The sequence below is a fragment of the Schistocerca nitens genome, chromosome 5, assembly GCF_023898315.1.
Source record: "Schistocerca nitens isolate TAMUIC-IGC-003100 chromosome 5, iqSchNite1.1, whole genome shotgun sequence".
Classification (NCBI taxonomy): domain Eukaryota; kingdom Metazoa; phylum Arthropoda; class Insecta; order Orthoptera; family Acrididae; genus Schistocerca; species Schistocerca nitens.
Window position 1 is genome coordinate 537,134,882 of NC_064618.1, and position 20,247 is coordinate 537,155,128.

At 45.0% G+C, this 20,247-nt stretch overlaps 1 protein-coding gene across 2 annotated transcripts in view; it reads left to right on the plus strand.

Moving 5' to 3' along the window:
* Positions 1-13,968, plus strand: part of LOC126259633 (zinc finger protein Noc-like) — a 120,500-nt gene extending 106,532 nt beyond the window's left edge. For both annotated transcript variants that reach the window (XM_049956556.1, XM_049956557.1), the window contains one exon: positions 9,982-13,968. In XM_049956556.1, the coding sequence (XP_049812513.1) occupies positions 9,982-11,343 (1,362 nt within the window). In that variant the 3' untranslated portion in view covers positions 11,344-13,968. The remainder of the gene's footprint in view (positions 1-9,981) is intronic.
* The last annotated feature ends 6,279 nt before the right edge of the window (positions 13,969-20,247 follow it).

The window sequence follows — 20,247 nt, forward strand, 5'->3', positions numbered from 1 at the left end:
ACCCAGATGTCTACTTGTTTTTATAGTGAACCCTTCCGTAACTTCTTCCATAATCGCCTGTCGAGTTATAAGTATCTTTGTGTGCTATTTCCCTTCAGCTGCATGGACTACACCGTCTAGGGATACAAAGCACGACCGATGTGCCTTACTGCGCGTTTGCATCGGCTTGCAGGATAGCGCAGAGGGAACAAAGAAACGGAAAGGACTGCAGCGCGATAAGTAGGAGCGCAGGTGAGCGCGCCGCGCTCAAAACGAACGCCGCGGGAGCCGTATCGGCGTTGTCAATCGGCCGTGCGTCGCGAACGTGACGCTGTCAGCGCCGCCGCCATTGTCCTTTGAGCCATTGTGCGCGCGCCGTACGGAGATCGCGTACAACGGCGCGCCGTCGCTGGCCGCGCTGACGGCCGGCTGTCAGCCGCGTTCTGCCCGCTGCCGCTGACGCTGCCGCCACCGCCGCGGCCGATCGGACGTGAGCGGAGCCTGAGAGACAGCTGTCGGACTCGCGGCCGTCACTGCGACGTAAACGGATTTTCATCTTGGAAAAAAAATGGGATGGAGAAAAAGCCGGACAAAATATTAGTGAGGTGGAAGAGTTTGCGTTAACTCTTGCTGCCGCCACAGCCACAAGGGTTTCCACCCCCCTTTTTCCCCCCCCCCTCAGGAGACTCGCTTTTCTGGCTGGCGAGCCTCTGTGCGGCAGAGCTGCAGAGGGGAGGGGACAAGAAACAAGGCACAGAACGCCGGGGCCGTGACTTGCCCCGCGGCCAACGCACCTAGCGGGGAACAACGGCGAAATAAGCCTGTCACGGCCGTGACATCGGCAGACGGCGGCTGAATTAATGAAAAACGTCCGCTGGAAAAAAAATGGAAGCTGACGCTCCCTTCTTTCTCGCCCGACGATCAACAAGGCTGTGTGAACCTTAAGTATCTTCTTTCTGTATGCAGGTCTACTCGCTCGCCCCCCCCCCCCCACCCCTTACTCTACTCCACCGAAAAAGGGAGCTGCGTGGAATGTTTTGGAGGTGTCGACTGTTTAGAAAGAGCATGTAACAATGTCTTTATTTCAGTATAAGAAAGCGGTAATCAGGAGCCCGTTACACTGTTTCACTGTTAAGAAAACGTCATTGCATTCCGCCAAAAGTTGCCGTACTGTGTACTAAACAGGTTTCAATAACATGATCATATTCAGTAGACCAGTAGTTACTTCAGCACCGAAGCTTCCTTTCTCGACTGATCATCATCATCATGTGACTGAAACTGGTTTCGTCAAAGTAAATAGGGGGTGCGGCAGTTCTTGGTGAAATAAAATGTTTTTAAAGTACATCGAAGCTGTGGAAGATTGTTCACGCAAAATATCGTTTCAACCTTCATAGCTACAAAAGCACCGCCGGCCGTTGTGACCGAGCGGTTCTAGGTTCTTCAGTCTAGAACCGCGCGACCGCTACGGTCGCAGGTTCGAATTCTGACTCTGGCATGGCTGTGTGTGCTGTCCTTAGGTTAGTTAGGTTTAGGTAGTTCTAAGTTCAAGGTACTGATGACCTCAGGTGTTAAGTCCGACAGTGCTCAGAGCCATTTGAATCATTTTTGAACAAAAGCACCATGTAAGCCCGCGTGGTGTTTGTAACACATAGCTTGTGTATGTGTGTGTGGTTGGCTAACGTTGTCTCTGCAATGGAATTCTCACGCCTACAATTGATTAAAACAACCCTGCGATTGACAATTTACCCTGCGGGATTTCCATAAAACGAAGCGTCGTCTTGTTTTCATTTCGTTTCAGTTCAGCACATCAGACAAGTCATTCCTACCAGGACGTTAACTACAATGCGAGGCCCACACCCTGACCAGCACCTTCAGAAAAATCTTAGTGAACAAGTAAATGGAGCTCTACACATCTATCGTGTTTCCCTATTTACGGAACTGGACTGCGCATATCAGCTACGGAAGTATGGACAGTAGTTGTACTGAACCAGTGATCCGCTCGTTAGGGCTTTGGCAACTGTGCAGATGATGTACATGGAGTAATGCAATTCTCTGCCTACACAGTGGACACAGAGTGCAATGGTCAAACTGTTAAGGCTCAGCTTACCTCAGTACAAAACTTCTGTTTGCTTACCAGTCAGGAACAGAAATTAAAATCAAGTACTCACATTTCAATGCGCCTCAGACTCAGAGGGCTAAAGAATCGTCACTCCAGTAAACAGGACAACAAATTTGTTGACAAAGAAAGCACTCAACGTGCTCCTTGTGCCGAAAGCAATACTTCTCGAAGTCTAACCGCCAAATTCTCCACTGTGACTCTCTCCAGCGAAGTGTCTAGGTTAAAATTCGAAACGGACTGTCTCCGGCAAATCCGCGTGGGGAAGTGCCTATTATCATTCCCCCAGAGAAGTCTCTTAACGCAGTATCATCCATGTAGGGAAGTGCCCATTATCATCCCCACAGAGAAGTCCCTCGACGCCATATCCGGCTTACTTCTAGACATACAGCATCTACCTTCCATCTCAGGTGATGAATCCCAGCAGCCGTCACAAAAGCATTACCACCCACTACACTGGTCATGAATCTGCTAGCCAAAATCCTGACGCTCATACTCCCTTCCCAAGATTTTCTTGATGTTCCGTTTCCCCTCGTACTTCCTCACCACTCTGCCAACCACAGATGTGTGTCTGCTCTTCGGCCGGAAGTGTGGCTCATTGCTTCATGTGAGGGCATTCCTTGGAGGTCAGTTCACGGCCGTCATTTGTGAATCTGCACATTCCTTCACACAAAAGGATGTCTTTTCGCCTTGTTCTGGTCACGATGCTCTCTCTCCAGGTATGTTAATCTGAATTTCCTTCTTCCAACCCACACTGGCAATGCTGCGGGGGTACTATGGCGTCCAACACTGTAAACCGCTGCCTTCTCGCTCTGTTCTCTATAAGGGCAGTAAATGTCAACCCCTGCAGAACACAAAAAATATTTTCCCATCCCCTTCTAAGTCGTTACTGAATTCTGAGGAATGTGTGGTCCACGTCACGCTTTGTCAGTGCTCAGCTCTCATTATCTCCCAGACACGCAGTGCTACAGAAATTGTTAGTGTGGGCCAGTGAAATGATTAATAATTCAGTTGTGCATCGTAAAGAGTGATCTAATATAAATCAAAAAGATATACAGAATGTTAAACGCATTATAATAAAATCTATCTCGAACGTTTCTTGCCTTATTGATATTTCATTATATGTATTAACATTTATGACGTTTAGAAGTAAAAAGTTCAGCACCCTACATAGCTACTTATTATTTGTTTGTGATGACCAATTTGAGTAAATCTAAGTTGCCATCATCAGATCTTACGCAACTACACCTTAGTACAATTCCAACATGCACTGAAGGGCCAAAGAAACAGCCTAAAATCGTGCCGCGAGCACGCAGATGCGCCACAACACGACGTGGCATGGACTCGACTAACGTCTGAAGTAGTGCTAGTGTGAATTGACACCATGAATCCTGCAGGTTTTGTCCATAAATCCGTTGGAGTAAGATGGGGTGGAGACCTCTTCTGAATAGCACATTGCAAGGCATTTCAGATATGCTCAATAGAACTGATGTCTTAGGAGTTCGGTGGCCAGCGGAATGTTTAAACTCGGATGAGTGTTTCTGGAGCCACTCCGTAGCAGTTACGGACAAGCTTGGCGTCGCATTGTTCTGCTGGAATATCCCAAGTCCGTCGGAATGCGCAATGGACATGAATGGATGCAGGTGATCGGACACGATGCTTACGTACGTGTCACCTGTCAGAATCGTATCTAGACGTATCACTAGTCCAGTATCACTCCAGCTGCACACGCCCCACACAATTACAGAGCCTCCACGTGCTTCAACAGTCCCCTGCTGACATTCAGGGTCCATGGATTCATGAGGTTGTCGCCATACCCGTACACGTCCATCCGCTCGATAGAATTTGAAACGTGACCAGGTAACATGTTTACAGTCATCAACAGCCTTACGTCGCTGTTGACGGGCACAGCCGAGGCGTCAAGCTTCGTGTCGTGCAGTCGTCAAGGGTACACAAGCGAGCCTTCGGCTCCGAAAGCCCATATCGATGATGTTTCGTCGCACACTCACACTTGCTGATGGCCCAGCATTGAAATCTGCAGCAATTTGGTGAACGGTAGCGCTTCTGTCACACTGAACGATTCTCTTCAGTCGTCGTCGGTCCCGTTCTTGCAGGATCACCTTCCGGCCGCAGCGATGTCGGAGACTGATGTTTTACCGGATTCCTGATATTCACGATACGCTCGTGCAATGGTCGTACGGGAAGATCCACACATCATCGCTACCTCGGAGATGCTGTGTCCCATCGCTCGTGCGCCGACTATAAAGCTACTTTGGAACTCTCTTAAATCGTGATAATCTGCCATTGTAGCAGCAGTAATCGATCTAATAATTGCGCTAGACACTTGTCACATAGCGTTGCAGACGGCAGCGCTGTGTTCTCCCTGATTCGGTATCTCCGCATTTGAATACGCATGCCTATAGCACTTCCTTTGGCGCTTCAGTGTGCATACAGTGTATCAAGTCAAGTCGTGACACATCATCCAGGAACGCGAAAAAAGATATGCATCGGCATGTCAATAATGAAATAAGATTAACATGATATCTATCCTGCATTTTGTACCGACTGCAGCAGCTGAAACGATAAGCGTGATATTTTATGTAAATCTCGTTTCATTATTGACATGCCGATGTAGCACTTTCGTCGCACTCCTGGAATGATGTGCCATGACTTGACATGTTATATACAAGTATATATTGTACATGATGATACACTGTATATGTTTTATAGTGTTAATATGTATATATGATACACTGTATATATATTGTATATGTGGTGGAGATATATTCAGGTGAATTTGCATGATTTCTAATGGTGACAACTTAGACATTTCGGATCCAGTCATCAAAAATAGATTACGATTATCGATCTTGACTGTTGAAGTTTCTCCTTCCGTATTTCTTATTACTATAGGTAGCATCCATACTTCAGTGAATTCAACCATATTGATGATTTTTATCTTGCAGATACGAATGAACGGTAATTTTTTTTACGACTGCGTTCTTATTAGCTCAATACGTTCCAGTTACTTGATTTAGGTCTCATTAGGACAGGCATGAAAGATAACTCTTTTTTACTATAAACATTTTGGACTATGATGTGTTTAGTGATCATTCTTTTAACGTACCTTGATATTTACACTTTCTACCCCTACGGAATTGTGATTTGCCTCTATATTTCCTGTTGCTGATGATGTGTAATACAGCTAGCTGATACGTGTTTGGTTACCAACATTACTAATTCATTTTAAAGACGAAGCAACCGTCTACAGGATAAACAGCATTGAAATACTTAAGAAGAATTGACGTAAATGTTGATGGAATATTAACACTTATGCTTTTCAAATCACCATGCATTGTGTGAGGGAGGGTTCATTGCGTCACAGAACGCTACTTAACACGAAGTAAATGAAACGCTTACAGTAAAGCGGGTCAAAGTTTGATAGGAGTTCGTATAGTATTGGTACCTGGGTGATAAGCCATCATAGTGGAAGTGGAGGGAGACCCGTAAGTGTAAAGATAAAAAATATTCCTCCTTCTCCATGAGAACCACTCACACGGCTTATGGAGAGGGAATTCAAATTCAATTCTCACGTAAACGGGGGTATTTATCGCCTCATCTTCTGACGTTTGAAGACGGGCTACTACGACACTCAACGGATTTTTGTAGAGTAGCAATAGTTTCATTAATATTGTACGTACTGGAGCCTTGGAGTGGAGCGGAGACCTTCTCCTAACTGTCTAGTGTCATCTATTGTGACGGCTGTCGCCTTCTGTCGTTAAACTTGGAAGAATAAGTTCGTCAGTTACCTGTCTGTGTACGAATACGTAATTTAGCGACGATAGGCTTTGTTAAAATTTCACCGAGCTTTTATCGGCTGAGTAATTTCCTGTCGTTGTCCAGTGGTAATTACCTGTCATTACCACTAAACAATGAGCGTAGAACAGACATCATTTACGGTTTACACACTGGGGAAACCTGAGAAACTATCACCAATGTCTTCAATATCTCGAGTCACTGAGAGTACTTACGACTTTATTGGTCCTTCAGTTGTGGTCTGAAATAAGCCTTTTTGGCATTTCTTTCTTACGTAAGTGTTGTGAGGACCGTCAAAATGCACCTCGTGTGGTATCAGTAAAATCTGGTTTAGAAAATTCACTTTATCAACTAACTTCCGTTTGGACACAGGGAATGTGTTAACAACGCCAAGCAACGATACACATTCTGTGCTGCAGTTTAGTAGCTCGTAAAACCCTAGTTAGGTAGTGATACTTGCCGTATTGTAGCGCACCCTAGCTGGACATTTAAAAACTTCACATTTTTTCACTACTCTAGAGAGAACTTTGAATGCCTGAAACAAGGAAGTACCTGCAATAGTTTACAACATTGACTAATGATACAGCAAAGCGCAACAGAGAGATACGGAAACAAGGTCTCGAGGATGAAGGTTCCTCCACTCTGCTTCTTCTTTTCACTCAGCGGAATGAGGAAAAGTTAAGATGGTGATGGTACGATTCCTATATAGTTGGCTAGTTCAGTCCTCTTAGAGACCATAACAGCTGCTTCTCCATAAGAGTGCCGCCGTTGATACATGCAGGTAATAGCATTTTAAGATACAGCCTTAAGACTAGCTATTACCTCTTTGAATATTATCACTCGATATCAGCACTTGTAAAACCGGTTCTCTGCCGTTATTTTAACCCTCGTGGAGAATATTCGAAATGCTTCTGACAAATTGGGTGATAGAATATTGGAAAATACTTTTTAATGTACGACGGACATTCAATACTTACAGGCAAATTTATACAGAAAAAAGTGCGTTTTTACAAACTAACTCTTACAACATTTCGACATAATCCCCATTAATATTAATACACTTACTCCAATGCTGCAGTACTTTTTTTTATACCTGATGCAAAGAAATTTTTGTGTTGTTGTTTGAGACACTTTCCCACAAATTGTTGAGCCTCCTCATTGTTGCTGAGCTATTTTCCACCTGTTGCCACACTGAGTGGGCAAAATAAATGAAAGTCCGAGGGAGACAAGTGTGGACTGTAACAAGGATGAGGCTGTATGCGCAAACACAGTTTTTCAATGGTTTCTTGAGTCAGCTGGGCGATTTGAGTGCGAACTTTGTCGTGCAGCAATAACAACTTTTTTCTTAGAGATCCGCGAAGGTTCCCCTCTCATTCCTAGCTTTATTTTGTTCATCAGCGTGTCTGAGTAGCAGGCAATGTTTATTGTACGATGATGATACAAAAAAATCTCAACAGACGACACCTTGGGCAGCTCGAAACACGGTCAATATGACTTCTCCCGCTGATGCTTGCGTTCTGAATTTCTTTCGGACAGGCGAGCTGGTGTGCTTCCATTCCATGGTCTATCTTTTGAACTCTTGTCCAGGTTTCGTCACACTTTACAATCTTTTTTAGAAAAAGGGTCATAGTCATAGTCTAAACGCTTTGAGTCTTTTTTTTTTTTTTTTTTTTTTTTGCTGTGTGTTGAACTATAATACATCGGTCAATGTGGATTTAAAGCAAAGGAGTTGATACTTCATCAGGCAGTTCAGAACGCTGCCCGTCAGTCCCTGAGATTCGATTGTTTTTGAACTGCTCTAACCACTTACGAAATTTTTCAGCGGTTCATGCAACTTTTACCAAACAGTAAAATCATTGCAGAAAAGATTTTAACCGGTTTCTCTCTTTTAGAAACCAAAAAACGCATCACTGAACGTTTTTCAATGAATGTGGAAGCTTAAAGCAGACACAGCATCATCAAATGCAATATTGAAGCTATAAACAAAATAATTTTTATTCATGAGCCACTATAAGCTCATACCAGTGACTCCAACCTAAGATCATGAAAGTGAAAAACACATACTACCAACTGTTTCATTGCTACACCAATTTGCCTTTTTCAATTATTGGATACTCTTGTAACTTCTCGACAACTCCGTGCAGAGCGCGTAACTAGGAACCGCTCTTGGGCGCGAACATCGTAACATCTCGATTAGTTTGAACAAAATAAGTTTCTTGGACCAATACTTCGAGGAAACAAAGCGATCGTTAAAATTATATTAAAATGATTTCAATAAAACAGCCTAAAGCGCATGGAAGTTGTATTTCAGTTGAAGACTGGTTTCGGTCTCTCATAGGATCATCAGCCTACCATTTTCTTACTCTGAAAGTAAGTGTATTACATACTGTAAGTGGTCGATGGATGAATGCAATCACAGAAGTGACATAAAATAAATGACTGGTATATCCTTGGTAACAGCAGGGGCAGGTCGCACGGAGTGTGAAACATTTCTGAGTAGAGCTAAGCCGCTCGAGGTTTAATTGTGAAACCTCCGGTCTACACCTCCTGCATATCGCCAGCAATAGCCAATAGAGGAGCGCGTTACTGTAATATGTGAGAACTGTTTGTATTCGTACATTGTTGTGAGTTAAAGGCATATGAACAATTACGTATATTACGAATATGCGTGAAACACGTGCGTTTTAAACCCTTCTGAAACAGATATCTCGACCAATGACACTGGCTCATTTCAGTACGTGCTACTCTCTACTGGTGCTTGTATCAGCTTGAGTGTGGCAAAGACAGTTAATAGGACACCAGCTGGCCACTAAGGACACGAATGAAGGAATGCGAGACTATATGTTCCTACGTCAGCCAAGGATATTGGGGCATCCAGTCGTGAGCAGTATGGAAATCGATAAGCACTGCCTTCAGTTACAGACATTCTTACCTGCGACTGTCGTTTAAGTGCACATAAATGTTCTAGCTGCCTGATGTACTGTTAAGATAAAACAACTGTAAAAAAAACGCCATTTCTTCCAAATCGATTGTCTAAGACATGACATCTTGAATACGGTTACAGAATGCAGCACACATTTCGTGCAGATGAGAAACAAGTTGTACGTCGAGGTTGCAATGAGGAATTAAATATTAACTTAAAACGAGCAATCAATGGCAGTCTTTCTCGGCGTATTCCACTGATGAATTCTTCTCTGGTTATCAGTCGAGTGATGGCGTCGTCTTGTCGCAGCGTTTCAAGGAGTTTCGTACCTATCATCTTCTGACGAAGACAAACTTAAGTACAACGGAACAGGTGCAAGGTGAAACCGAAAGAGTTAACGCAACAACCAAGGAAACAAGACGTAAAGCGTTTACAGACTATGGCTATGAAAGGGAACGTTGCGACAAGATGACGCCACCACTCGGCCGATAACCCGATAAGAATTCATCACGAGCAATCAAGTTGATAATAGCAGTGTCATACTGTTAGCCAGGAAGCTGCTTGTTTTGCATATGTAAAAGGCAACTGCAGATAATTCTCATCGTCTACCATACTGCTCCCGACTGGATGCCGCAAAGTCTTCTGATGACAGCGGATCATAAATCTCTCTCTCTCTCTCTCTCTCTCTCTCTCTCTCTCTCTCTCTCACACACACACACACACACACACACACACACACACACACACACACACACACACACGTTGATAGAAGCACCTGTGTGGGTAGTACATACACTGAAATGAGACAGCCTTATCTAGTAATGCACGTCAACTATGTATACTTACTGTATCCCTAACTTACAATAATTAACGTAAGCAGCCTGCTTCCCCCCGGGAGGTATACGAGCCGCTTGTTTTATGCTTTTTGAGTCTCGTTCACCGAGTATAGTAAATGGTCTGATGATAGTCATGTAAGAAACTGAAACCAGTCACCAAGTGAAATGTATACATCTGACTTGGTTTGTTGTCACAGATCTTAACTGTCAACGTATCATTGTTAACTTTGTTACACGCGATTGCTTACTCATGGTCTATTTGCAGCCTTCAGTGGAACTTCATTAATACTGTTCCTTTCTTTCCTCAACAGCTCGATGCGAAGAAGAGTCCGCTGGCCCTGTTGGCGCAGACGTGCAGCCAGATCGGCGCCGACTCGCCCAGCAGCAAGCCACTGATCCCGCCGCTGGAGAAGCAGCCGTCCTCGAAGTCGTCCTCGTCCTCCGCCTCCACGGTGAAGAACGATTCCTCTACCAGTGGGAGTGGCGGGGCACGCGACAAGTCTTCGCCGGCGTCATCGGCGGGCAGCGACTTGAGCGTCAAATCGAGCTTCAAGCCGTACGAGTCTTCAGTGTCGCAGCAGCACCACCAACAACGAGACAAGACTGGATCGCCGCAGGAGGACCGCGCGGGTGCCACGAGCGGCGGTGGGAACGGTTCTGCCCGGGTGAGGACGCCCGCGTCCACCAAGAGCGGCGGCCGCTGCTCCAGCAATCAGAGCGCTTCCTCGCCCAGGTCTTCGCCGGTGGTCGGTCGGAAGACGCCGGCCAGCGCTGCTGCTGCTGCGGCGGCGGCAGCTGTCGCCGCCGCCAGCAGCGCGGCGTCTGACACAAAGTCGTCGTCGGAGAGTCCGCTGGCTGCGACGACCAAGGTGGGATTCAGTCCGGTGGCGTCCAGCCTGCTCGACCCCACCGCGTCTTTGAAGGACATGCCGCTAGGCACTTTCAAGCCGACCGCCTCGTACCTCGGCGCCTTCCCCCACTTCCCCGTCGACCTGATGGCGGCGGCAGCAGCCGCGGCCGGAGGCGGCGCCGCGGCGCACCTCAAGGGCTCGCCGTACGTGAGCTACGCGCGCATGAAGACGCCGTCCGGCGTCGACACGCTCGTCCCCGTGTGCAGGGACCCGTACTGCACCGGCTGCCAGCTCAGTTCGCAGCTCCTGGCGGCGGCAGCGGCGTCGTCGACGGCGGGCGCCGGCAAGGGGTGCCCGGGGGGCTGCGCGCAGTGCGACCACGCCGGCAAGGCGGCCTTCCTGCCCGCCGCCGCGGCCGCCGCCGCCTACGCCACTGCGCACGCGCAGCTCGCGGCTCTCGCGTCGCACCTGCCGTACGTCTGCAATTGGATCGGCAGCGCAGCGCCCTCCGCCTCTTCCGCCGCCGACAGTTCGGCCGCTGCGGCGGCTGCTGCCGCGTCCGGCTACTGCGGCAAGAGGTTTGCCACGTCGGAGGAGCTGCTGCAGCACCTGCGCTCGCACACGGAGGCGGCGGTGTCTCCGCTGTTCGCGCACCGCGCCTACCCCACGCCGCCCCTCAGCCCGCTGGCGACGGCGCGGTATCACCCCTACGGCAAGCCGACCCCTGGCGCCCTGCTGCCGCCGGGGTTCCCGTTGCACCCCCACCCGGGGCTGCCGCCCTACTTCTCGCCCTATTCGCTCTACGGACAGCGGCACCCGTGAATCGGCGGTCCGCCGATCACACTTCAAATCGTCCCCCGTGGAAGCTACGGGACACTTGTGAATATAAATTTAACCAAAGTGTATACTGAAGAGTCTGAGCAAGTGACATGGCTCGTCCGAGTGGCAATTACTTCACTGGTACTTAAAATCAGTGAGGACAGGAATTCCGATTGTACATTAAAGTACTGAATGCCTTGTACACTGGAATGATTTTTCACTTTCAACACAGTGTTCGCTATAATTGATGCGACATATCTCACGTTTACAGCTGACTTCGTCAATAAATATTTATCCTAGCAAGACCTTTGCCAATATGATCAAAGATACTCGTTATATAAAACTGCTAGTACACTGACTGTACAGTGAAATTCGCTGCATAATTCGTACTGTGAACTGTATTTAAATGCAATATGACTGAGCACGATTTAATGAATACCACAGATTGTATCATTGCCAGCTGTTTTATCCATCATTAATTTTTTAGGTACTGTACGAGCAACTACTTTTGTCTTCAGTCTCTGTTTACGTCTTCCATACCTTTAGCTGTTAATGGCACCATCACCACCACTTCTCCACCAGTTGATGTTTTTTCATACCTGCGGATGCAGTTTTGGTATATCCGTACGATCCTCTTGCCCACAAGTCCCTAGACCATCAACCCATAGTGAACCTGAACAACAACCTACTTTAGTGATAAGTTCTTACTTGTATTTCACCCAACCCACAACCACTTTAAAATTGCAGTGTCAGGCGTTACGGATGAGAGGAGCTCTTTTTGGTAGCTCTTTGTGTCCATTTCATTGTTGCTGAATAAGATTTTCTTGTTCAGGATCCAACTGCAAACTAAAATTACTATCTTTGTGCAAACCGTTTTCTATCATATTGCATCATACTGAAAGAACTCCCTTTTCATTTACTTAATGGGACAAAACATCTACATATTATAGGTCGTAAATTAAATAACCACCATGAAATAGGTGAAATCAATTTAGTCGAGGTGGTGGTAGGTGGGCATAAACATGAATCATTATGCTTCGTTCCAGTTCTCGGGAATTAGCAAAAGCGTTTCGTGGGAGGATCACCCTCATGTTCTACAGCCGACAGTAATGTTTACCAAATTTTGACCACAGCAGATGTTCCAGGTGTAAAATCTTCGATATATCGCAGAACATTCTTTGAGGTCATAGTGTAAGTACTCACTGTGCTTAATTATTGGTACACTACCACCAGTACAAGCTCGCAGGAATTTGGGTTCCCGATTCAGTTTATTACAAACTTAATTAGCTAATGCACAAATTACTTAGATATTAATTTTTCATGTTTCACACCAGGGAAAAAGCTCTTCCCGGCTACGCATTAATATGCAATGTCTGGAAACGAAAACAGTTGAGAACTTCCTGTATTGCTGTTTGTTTTGTGTTGAATCTGTGTTGGGGGGTAGAAAGCTCTAGTTCTTGAGCAACGACCCTCTTACAATAATGATTACATCTGTAACTACACACTGATCGGTGAATTTGCGAATAGCAACTTCCACGCGAGAACATTACTTACTGGATGATGTCCACAAATGCTAAAAGTCCGCCGCAACTCATGCACGTGTGTGGTCATTGTCTGTAGGTTTTAAAAACTATTCTTTATTCAAAGACTGAGGCAAGAGAACAAATGTATATATAATGCATATTGGACTGAAAGTGTTTGCTTCTCGTTCTGTTCAAATATATATATACGGACCTGTTAAGACGTATTGCATATATAGAAGTCGAGAATATGGCTCAGATGTGAGTTCCTTTCAGAATGACTGCTGTCGCAGTTACCTAAAGTTACCCCACTGGTCACGATACGTTGAACGTTGTATTCATTGAGTCTGGAATCACAGTGGAACTTTTCGCAAGTAACGCACTTCATTATACGATAAAAGATATTTTCTTTCGTCGCACTGCAATCTTAGTCTACCATCGTTATAAAAAGTGATAAAAGAAATTCCTGTATAATTCACCAATGTGCCCTCCAATGAAGAACATTCTGAACTACTCAGCATGTGTTTTTGAAGTTGTCATACCACTTGTTTTAGGTATTTGACAAATTATGCTACTTCACTTCCTGATTTGAAGATGTCTTCTTTCTGAGATGTCCACTTAAGTTTCCATATCTTAGTTGGACTATATTGTAGTCATAATTAAAGGTTTATAGTGAAATATTTTAGCGATGTTGTTGAATTTAGCAAGTACGCTGCACATTTTATGAATTACATGACTACGGAACTGTGTTGAAAAATGTAATAATGAATATTGGTTGATAATCTGTAGGTGATAATGTTTTGTTAACTTTCTTGGTAGAAATACTCAGAAAAAGCCAAATGTGCATAGCGTTGTTTACTCCATCAACACTCCACAGGAATGAAAGGAACATTATCATTGGATGCAGATAATGCTTCTGAGCTGTTCAAATACTGCAGTCTTAATGTCTAGCTCGTGACTATTACCTGAGATGCATGTAATTGTTCATGTACTTTCGTGTATAATTGTCTACTCTATTTGATTCATAATGTAGCCAAAGCTAATGAACCTAATTTTTTATCGCTCTATGTTATTTTGGATGTGTGCGATATGAAAATAAATAATTTAAATCTGCAAAATAGTTAATTCTTTCGATCTACCACTCTACTACCGCAGTAAAAGCCAAGGAAAATAATGAAACAAACTGTAATACCAAATATTATTATTTAAACATAAAATATCAACACAAGAAGTAAACGTAGCTGCCAGTGAATTTCGTTTAGCTCTGTCACTCTTCGAACGATATATACGTAAAAGTGCTTACAAATCCGGCGACATTGTTAGAATTAGGTACCCAAAAACCTCATCATGAGTTTTGAGGCAGTGCCTGAAATACTTTGCGAGTATCTGATTCAGTCGAAAGTTCTGTTGTCGTCTGACATGTAACCAGTCACCGTTAGCGAGTTAAGGTTACACGACGAGGACGACGACGACGGCGGCGAAGGCGGCATGTCAGCAACGTCTTTTAATTTAGCAAGGTCCTCAATACGCCCTTGTAGGATATGAGAAATGACACACAAGAGAAATGTACGGCGTTAGCACAGAATTAATCAAATTAAAAGACGACGTTAATCGGCCAGAAGAAAAGTAAGAAATACGAGTAACTGGTAATTGTGGCACATGAGATGGGAAAAGAAAACCAGATGTGAAAAACACAGGTGTAGTGTTGACATGTCACAGATACTGCTTAGCTCTTGGCCAGAAGAAAACTGGCGAGATACACAGAGAGAGGATGCATCGATAATAACAGGTAAAGATTAATCTTTCTTTACATTACACTTGCTGTTTGGCGTTCACAGATGCGGTGTGGCGCAGTTCGTATTTGAGGTTCCCCAATCCCTTCACGTGAAATTTGCAGCACAGAAAAATGCGGCTACTCAAGAGTTTGTGTAGGTGGCAACATTCTTTGAATTGTCAATAATTTTCATTATTGTGCGATCCGGCAATCCTTTCTGATGTAAATGGCTCTTTCCACCAATTTCTTCCCAGGTTCCAGACAATATAGCTACTCCATTATGTACCAGGTAAGTGACGCTAGTGTCTACGACTTGGCTATTGAGTTACGTCCAAGTACTTCCTTCATATCACTTTTAATACGTTTCCTAGCGAGTGGTTGAACACACCATCCCGTTATTATATAGATCATCTTCATAATTTTGTCCCCACTGTTTACTTTGTCATTTATGTTTCTTAAATACACTTCAAGTATGTTTATTACCACGTTAGATACTCCAAAACTTTCCTTAGATATTCCTATCTCCGTGAGGCCTAGACGGCAAACAGAGGATCGTAGCACGCAAAAAGCACATAAACATCTTCGCCTCGTGAGCCGATGGAGTAATATAAATGTTCATGGGCTCTTCCATAATACACATTGGCAGACACGGCTTATTTGTCCCGTTAAGAACTGAATACGTTGTAGTTGAATAACACCTTACAGCAATTACTGAGCAGATCAGTTCCACGGTAGTCCATTACATTTTTGTCATCTCTCTTGTAAGTATGATGAACGATCACTTTTTTCTTGTTTTTTTGAATTCCTTCCTCCTAGTTCCTTTTCACTTCGTTGTTGGAGTCTCCGACTTCCCGTTCACCTTCTTTGAAAACATCGGGCGGGCTTTCATCATTACCTGCCTTTTCTTCCACTTTACCAGTATGCATCGATAGTGATTTACAATTGGATTACTCTTTCAATCTTCCAACGATATTGCGTTCATTCATCATGATTCTCTCGGTATTATACTTTCCTGACTCTTAATGACTTGTTGGCAAATGGGAAATTCAAAGCTTCTGCTACATTTCTTCAATCTTTCCTTTTCTCCCACAACTCTTATTAGGGTTCTCCAATTCTATCGCGGAGGTGTTTCCTTTTTGCTGTTATGATAATCTCATTTTGAGTATTTCCATGCTTTACGCCCAGTGGAACGTTCCCACAATCAGATCTGTCAAAACATCCAAACAAACTTCCTTTAATTAAATGACTATATTTGACGTTTTTTTGCTTGTATGTATTTCGATTCTTGTTCTGGGTCATTTTGTGAATCCCACTGGAGTACTGTCAAAACGGTCGTTAAGTAGTAACTGAAATTATTCTTTTTTTGTATTTGCGTTAAGAATGTTGGCACAACAGTGCACTACGTTCTACAGCTTGTACGTAACGTCGCCGCCGCCGCCGCCACCACTTAGGCGGCTTCCGACTAGAATTACGCAACCTGTTACGTTTTCGTATCTGGATCCCAGATGTTTTTTCAGATTTCATTTGTTTGGAGCTAACACCTACAGTTCATGTGCTTGCTTGAAAATGCATTGCCAATATTGATAAACCTAATTCCTGTTTATCAAACTTTTACTGAGTATTAAACAGATAACCGATTCTAGCATCGCTACAGCCGCTATCGGATTGTATGTTGTCGTTAAGAGTTCTGTTGGATATAGTGTGAGATTGTTTTTACCAACCATTTATAATGGACCACAAACACTGCTTGTATCTTCCACTGCATGTCCAACGTCGTCTTAGAAGTGAACGGAGTTGGTGAACCAGCTGTCGTCCCAAACCACCAGCAACTCACTACCTGGATACTCGTTTTCCGACAGAGGTGGGAAAACTAAGAGTGGAGTCCTTCTGGTTGCCGTACTTGACAGCAGTATCACCTGCTGGGTTTAAAACTTAAACAGCATTTAATACGTCTGGCAAGATGTTACATTAAAATTTGTTTCCTTACTCTGTCACTAGTGGAATGCAGGAGCAAAAAGGAAACAGAAATGCTGAGATACTTCGCGTACATTCGGTAAGTATGTGTGGGAACTACAAGAGAACCACTTGCTGACTGAAGATGTTCAGTTATGAGTCACAGTCGATAACAAAGTTAAAATTTGTACCCTCTGGCCAGTAGGGTTCGTTCTCCGCCAGGAATGAGTGAAGGTAAGACCAAAGAATAACATCATCCAATCACACAGAGTCATTTCAGTTTCTCCGCAGCCTCAGAGAAATAAGATTGTATGAATATCTTGAGAAAATGTCTCTTCGGATAAAACCTTATTCACTAACAACTTAGCCATCGTCTAAGACGACAATGCTCCATTTCATTCCGGTAGCTTTCTCATGTTGTTCAACGAACAGTGTGGTGAGTATAAATAGTATTGGGGCTAGGCTGGTTCTATTCCAAAGTACCGTTATCCAAGATGGCGGCCGTGACGTCGCAGACACACCCCAAGTGTCGCCATCCAAGATGGCGGCCGTGACGTCACACACCCCCAGTGACGTCAATGAAGATGGCAGATTTTGGCAGGGAGGAGGTCAATTGGGCTGTCTCCACTAACCTAACCCTCCTCCCCCGCAGGAAATGGCGGGAAGTGCAAATACCACCTTGATAATGTGTCACACTGAGTAAAATGGTGGGAAAATGGACTTGTCTTTATTATTATGTAACCAATTTCAAGCATGTGTGTTCGCCACTGGGTCTCGACTCCAACTGGCTTAGTTCATATCGTCGCCACCGTGACGTCAGATCGTGACACAAGTACCGTTATTCAAGTTGGCTGCAGCCAGTGTATTCACCACATGGCGTGGTACACAGAGGACGCTGTCTTGACGTCATCTGATGGCGCAGTGTACCGTTATTCAAGAGTGCTCTCACATCCCAAACACGCCACACCATCCGACAGATCGCGAGCACATTGTGGCTGTTGACAGCTGCCACGTCGTCTGACAGTTAGCGAGCACGTGGGACTGCCCGGTCGCCCCAGCCGGCGCAAGGGCCCGCGCGCGTCCGACCTCTTACGTCAAACACCCTCATGCGCCCGACATGGTCTTCTGTAAATATTCTCACACTCACATCGCCCATCTAACCTATTAATTACCCAACTACTTAATTTCATTTCAATTTTAATCATATTCAATAACTGAATTTACAATTTCAATATTCAGTGATCAAATGAGAAGTTCCACATTTTCCCGCTATCAGTGTGGTGATCTTTCATGACCTAGCTCTCCCCACCCCTAGAAAGCTGCACTCCTATTGGCCACGTAATTCGACTTCATATAGGTATGAAAACGTGTTCACTATACTTTCAACTATCTACTTTCAACTACTTCTCAAGGCAGAGAGCGCCACCTCTTCCTAGGAACCGGCGCCGAGTTTGAATTTCGGCAGTAAAGGAAGGTCACTTACGCTTTCGCAACCAACCGTAGAAAGTTGGGGGGAAGGAAAGGACACTTGTACTAAACTCATCCACCCAACCGCTACTTCCTCCTAGGAACCGGCGCCAAGTTTGAATTCTGCCAGTAAACGAAGCTCACTTCCGTTTTCACGCTGCAAACGAAGCTCACCACCACCATCACCACTAACCTAAGTCGCCAGACCGCCACCTCTTCTTAGGGGTGGGTGGTAAAAGGACTCGGCCCGCACTAGGCTGATGGAGAGAGGAGGGAGTGTACTTCATTCATTTGGGAGCAATTTATTCAAGGATGGAGTATATGTATCACAGAACACATGCTCTGACATACAGACCTGCAAACTACTCCTACATAACTCATGTATAAGGCTCAACACACACTCTTGCTAATTGTAAACTGTCAAAAATAACACACAGCACAACCTACAGACATGCGAACCACTCATAAATAATTCAAATCATTTACATCCAGATAGCGAAACGAATCCTAACTTGGCAAAATAATAATCCATCTAAAAGCCTCTGCTTGGTAATCGTCAACTGTCGAAACCATACACCAGCCTTTATTTAAACAGTTAGAGGAAGTACTACCACCAGCTGTGTCGCCACTGAGTCCATAGCCCAACTGACTTAGTCCATATCGATGCCACAAGAGGACGCTGTAGTGACGTCAGGTGATGACGCAAGTACCGTAATCTATGATGGTGCCACCCAGTGGGTTCACCATGAGCTGCAGACCCCAGTTTGCTTCGTACATTTCGTCGCCTCCAGAGGACAGCACCATGACACCAGCTGATGACGCAAGTACAGTTATCCATGATGGCGGCAAACAGTATGTTCTCCACGAGGTCTAGTACTCAGTACCACCAGCAGAGGACGCTGTCGTCCGTTTACTGACGTAAACCAAGATGATGAGGGAAAACGAGTGAGCCTGCTCTGGGCTGCTGGGGAGAGTAACAATTGACTGCACTCTATTTCCAAACAACTTATTTAACGACATAGTATGTCTATCACACTATCACAAAACACCCACCCAGGTGTGCCTGGGGTCATACTGCACAGCCCAACGGCGTAACCAACTCCTAATTTCGCACACAATAGCAAACTGCTCCTAAATAATGCAGTACACATATCTGCAAACACTCTCAGTACTCGTAAACTGTCCTACGGGACCACTCACAAAATAATGCAACAGATGCGTGCAAACACAGTCCACTGCCCCCCTGTCCAGTAGAGTACACAGGAGGTAGCAATAAGTGATGCATCAGCCAGATGTCAAATCGCGCACCGGCCCCACAAGCATGAGGTGGCAGCACCCCCATTCATACGTAACACCTGAGAAATTCATATCCAGAAGAGACCTATGATGACGCGATCGCACGTACAGTCAACGCAGTCGTCAGCTGTCGCAGCACTCGGACATCCATTTCGCGTGCCACAACACCCACGAAGTGAGGCAGCCTCAGCTCGGATCCTGCGCGCTCCGTCGCACCCGCCAGGTGCCGCTACCGAACACTGGTGAAAGTTGCATGCTTCTATACAGTTACCATTACACTGTCATAGCATTCCAAAGCGCGTTCACGCCAGTCTCATATTCGAGGCATCTCCAGGCGTCACTTGTCTTTACCATTGAAGGCAGAATAGCACAGAGCGTGTTGACACACGCGCTCAACTGCACATACCCGCCCCAGCGTGACCGACACAACACCGCCAAGTGCACGCGCATAATTACAAACTCATCTAACAACCTTCCCAATCTTATTCTTACATCACATCACTTTATAAAAAAAGATAAGAGCTAAGTCGACCTCTCGGGAATTGTATAGTCTCCCAGAAATAGTTAACGCTTGCTTTCTTAATGCCTCACCTTGTGTGCATGGAAATTCTTACCCTAACAGAAACTATTTACCAAAATATCACCGAATCCAGTCTTCCTCCCGGACATAACGTGATAGCCTTCCTGCTCTCAAAATACGCAAATGTACTCACTGCTCCTATATCCCACCACAATCAATCGAGCATTCTCATTGGCTCTTATCCAATTTACCACAAGAATTACTAATGACGTCAGTATCGAAGCACCATTCACCTTTCCTTCCTGGGGCTTTCTGTCGTTATTTTGCAAAGATCGCTAAATTGCACAGACAGTCCCCTCAATCTATACACCCCCCAA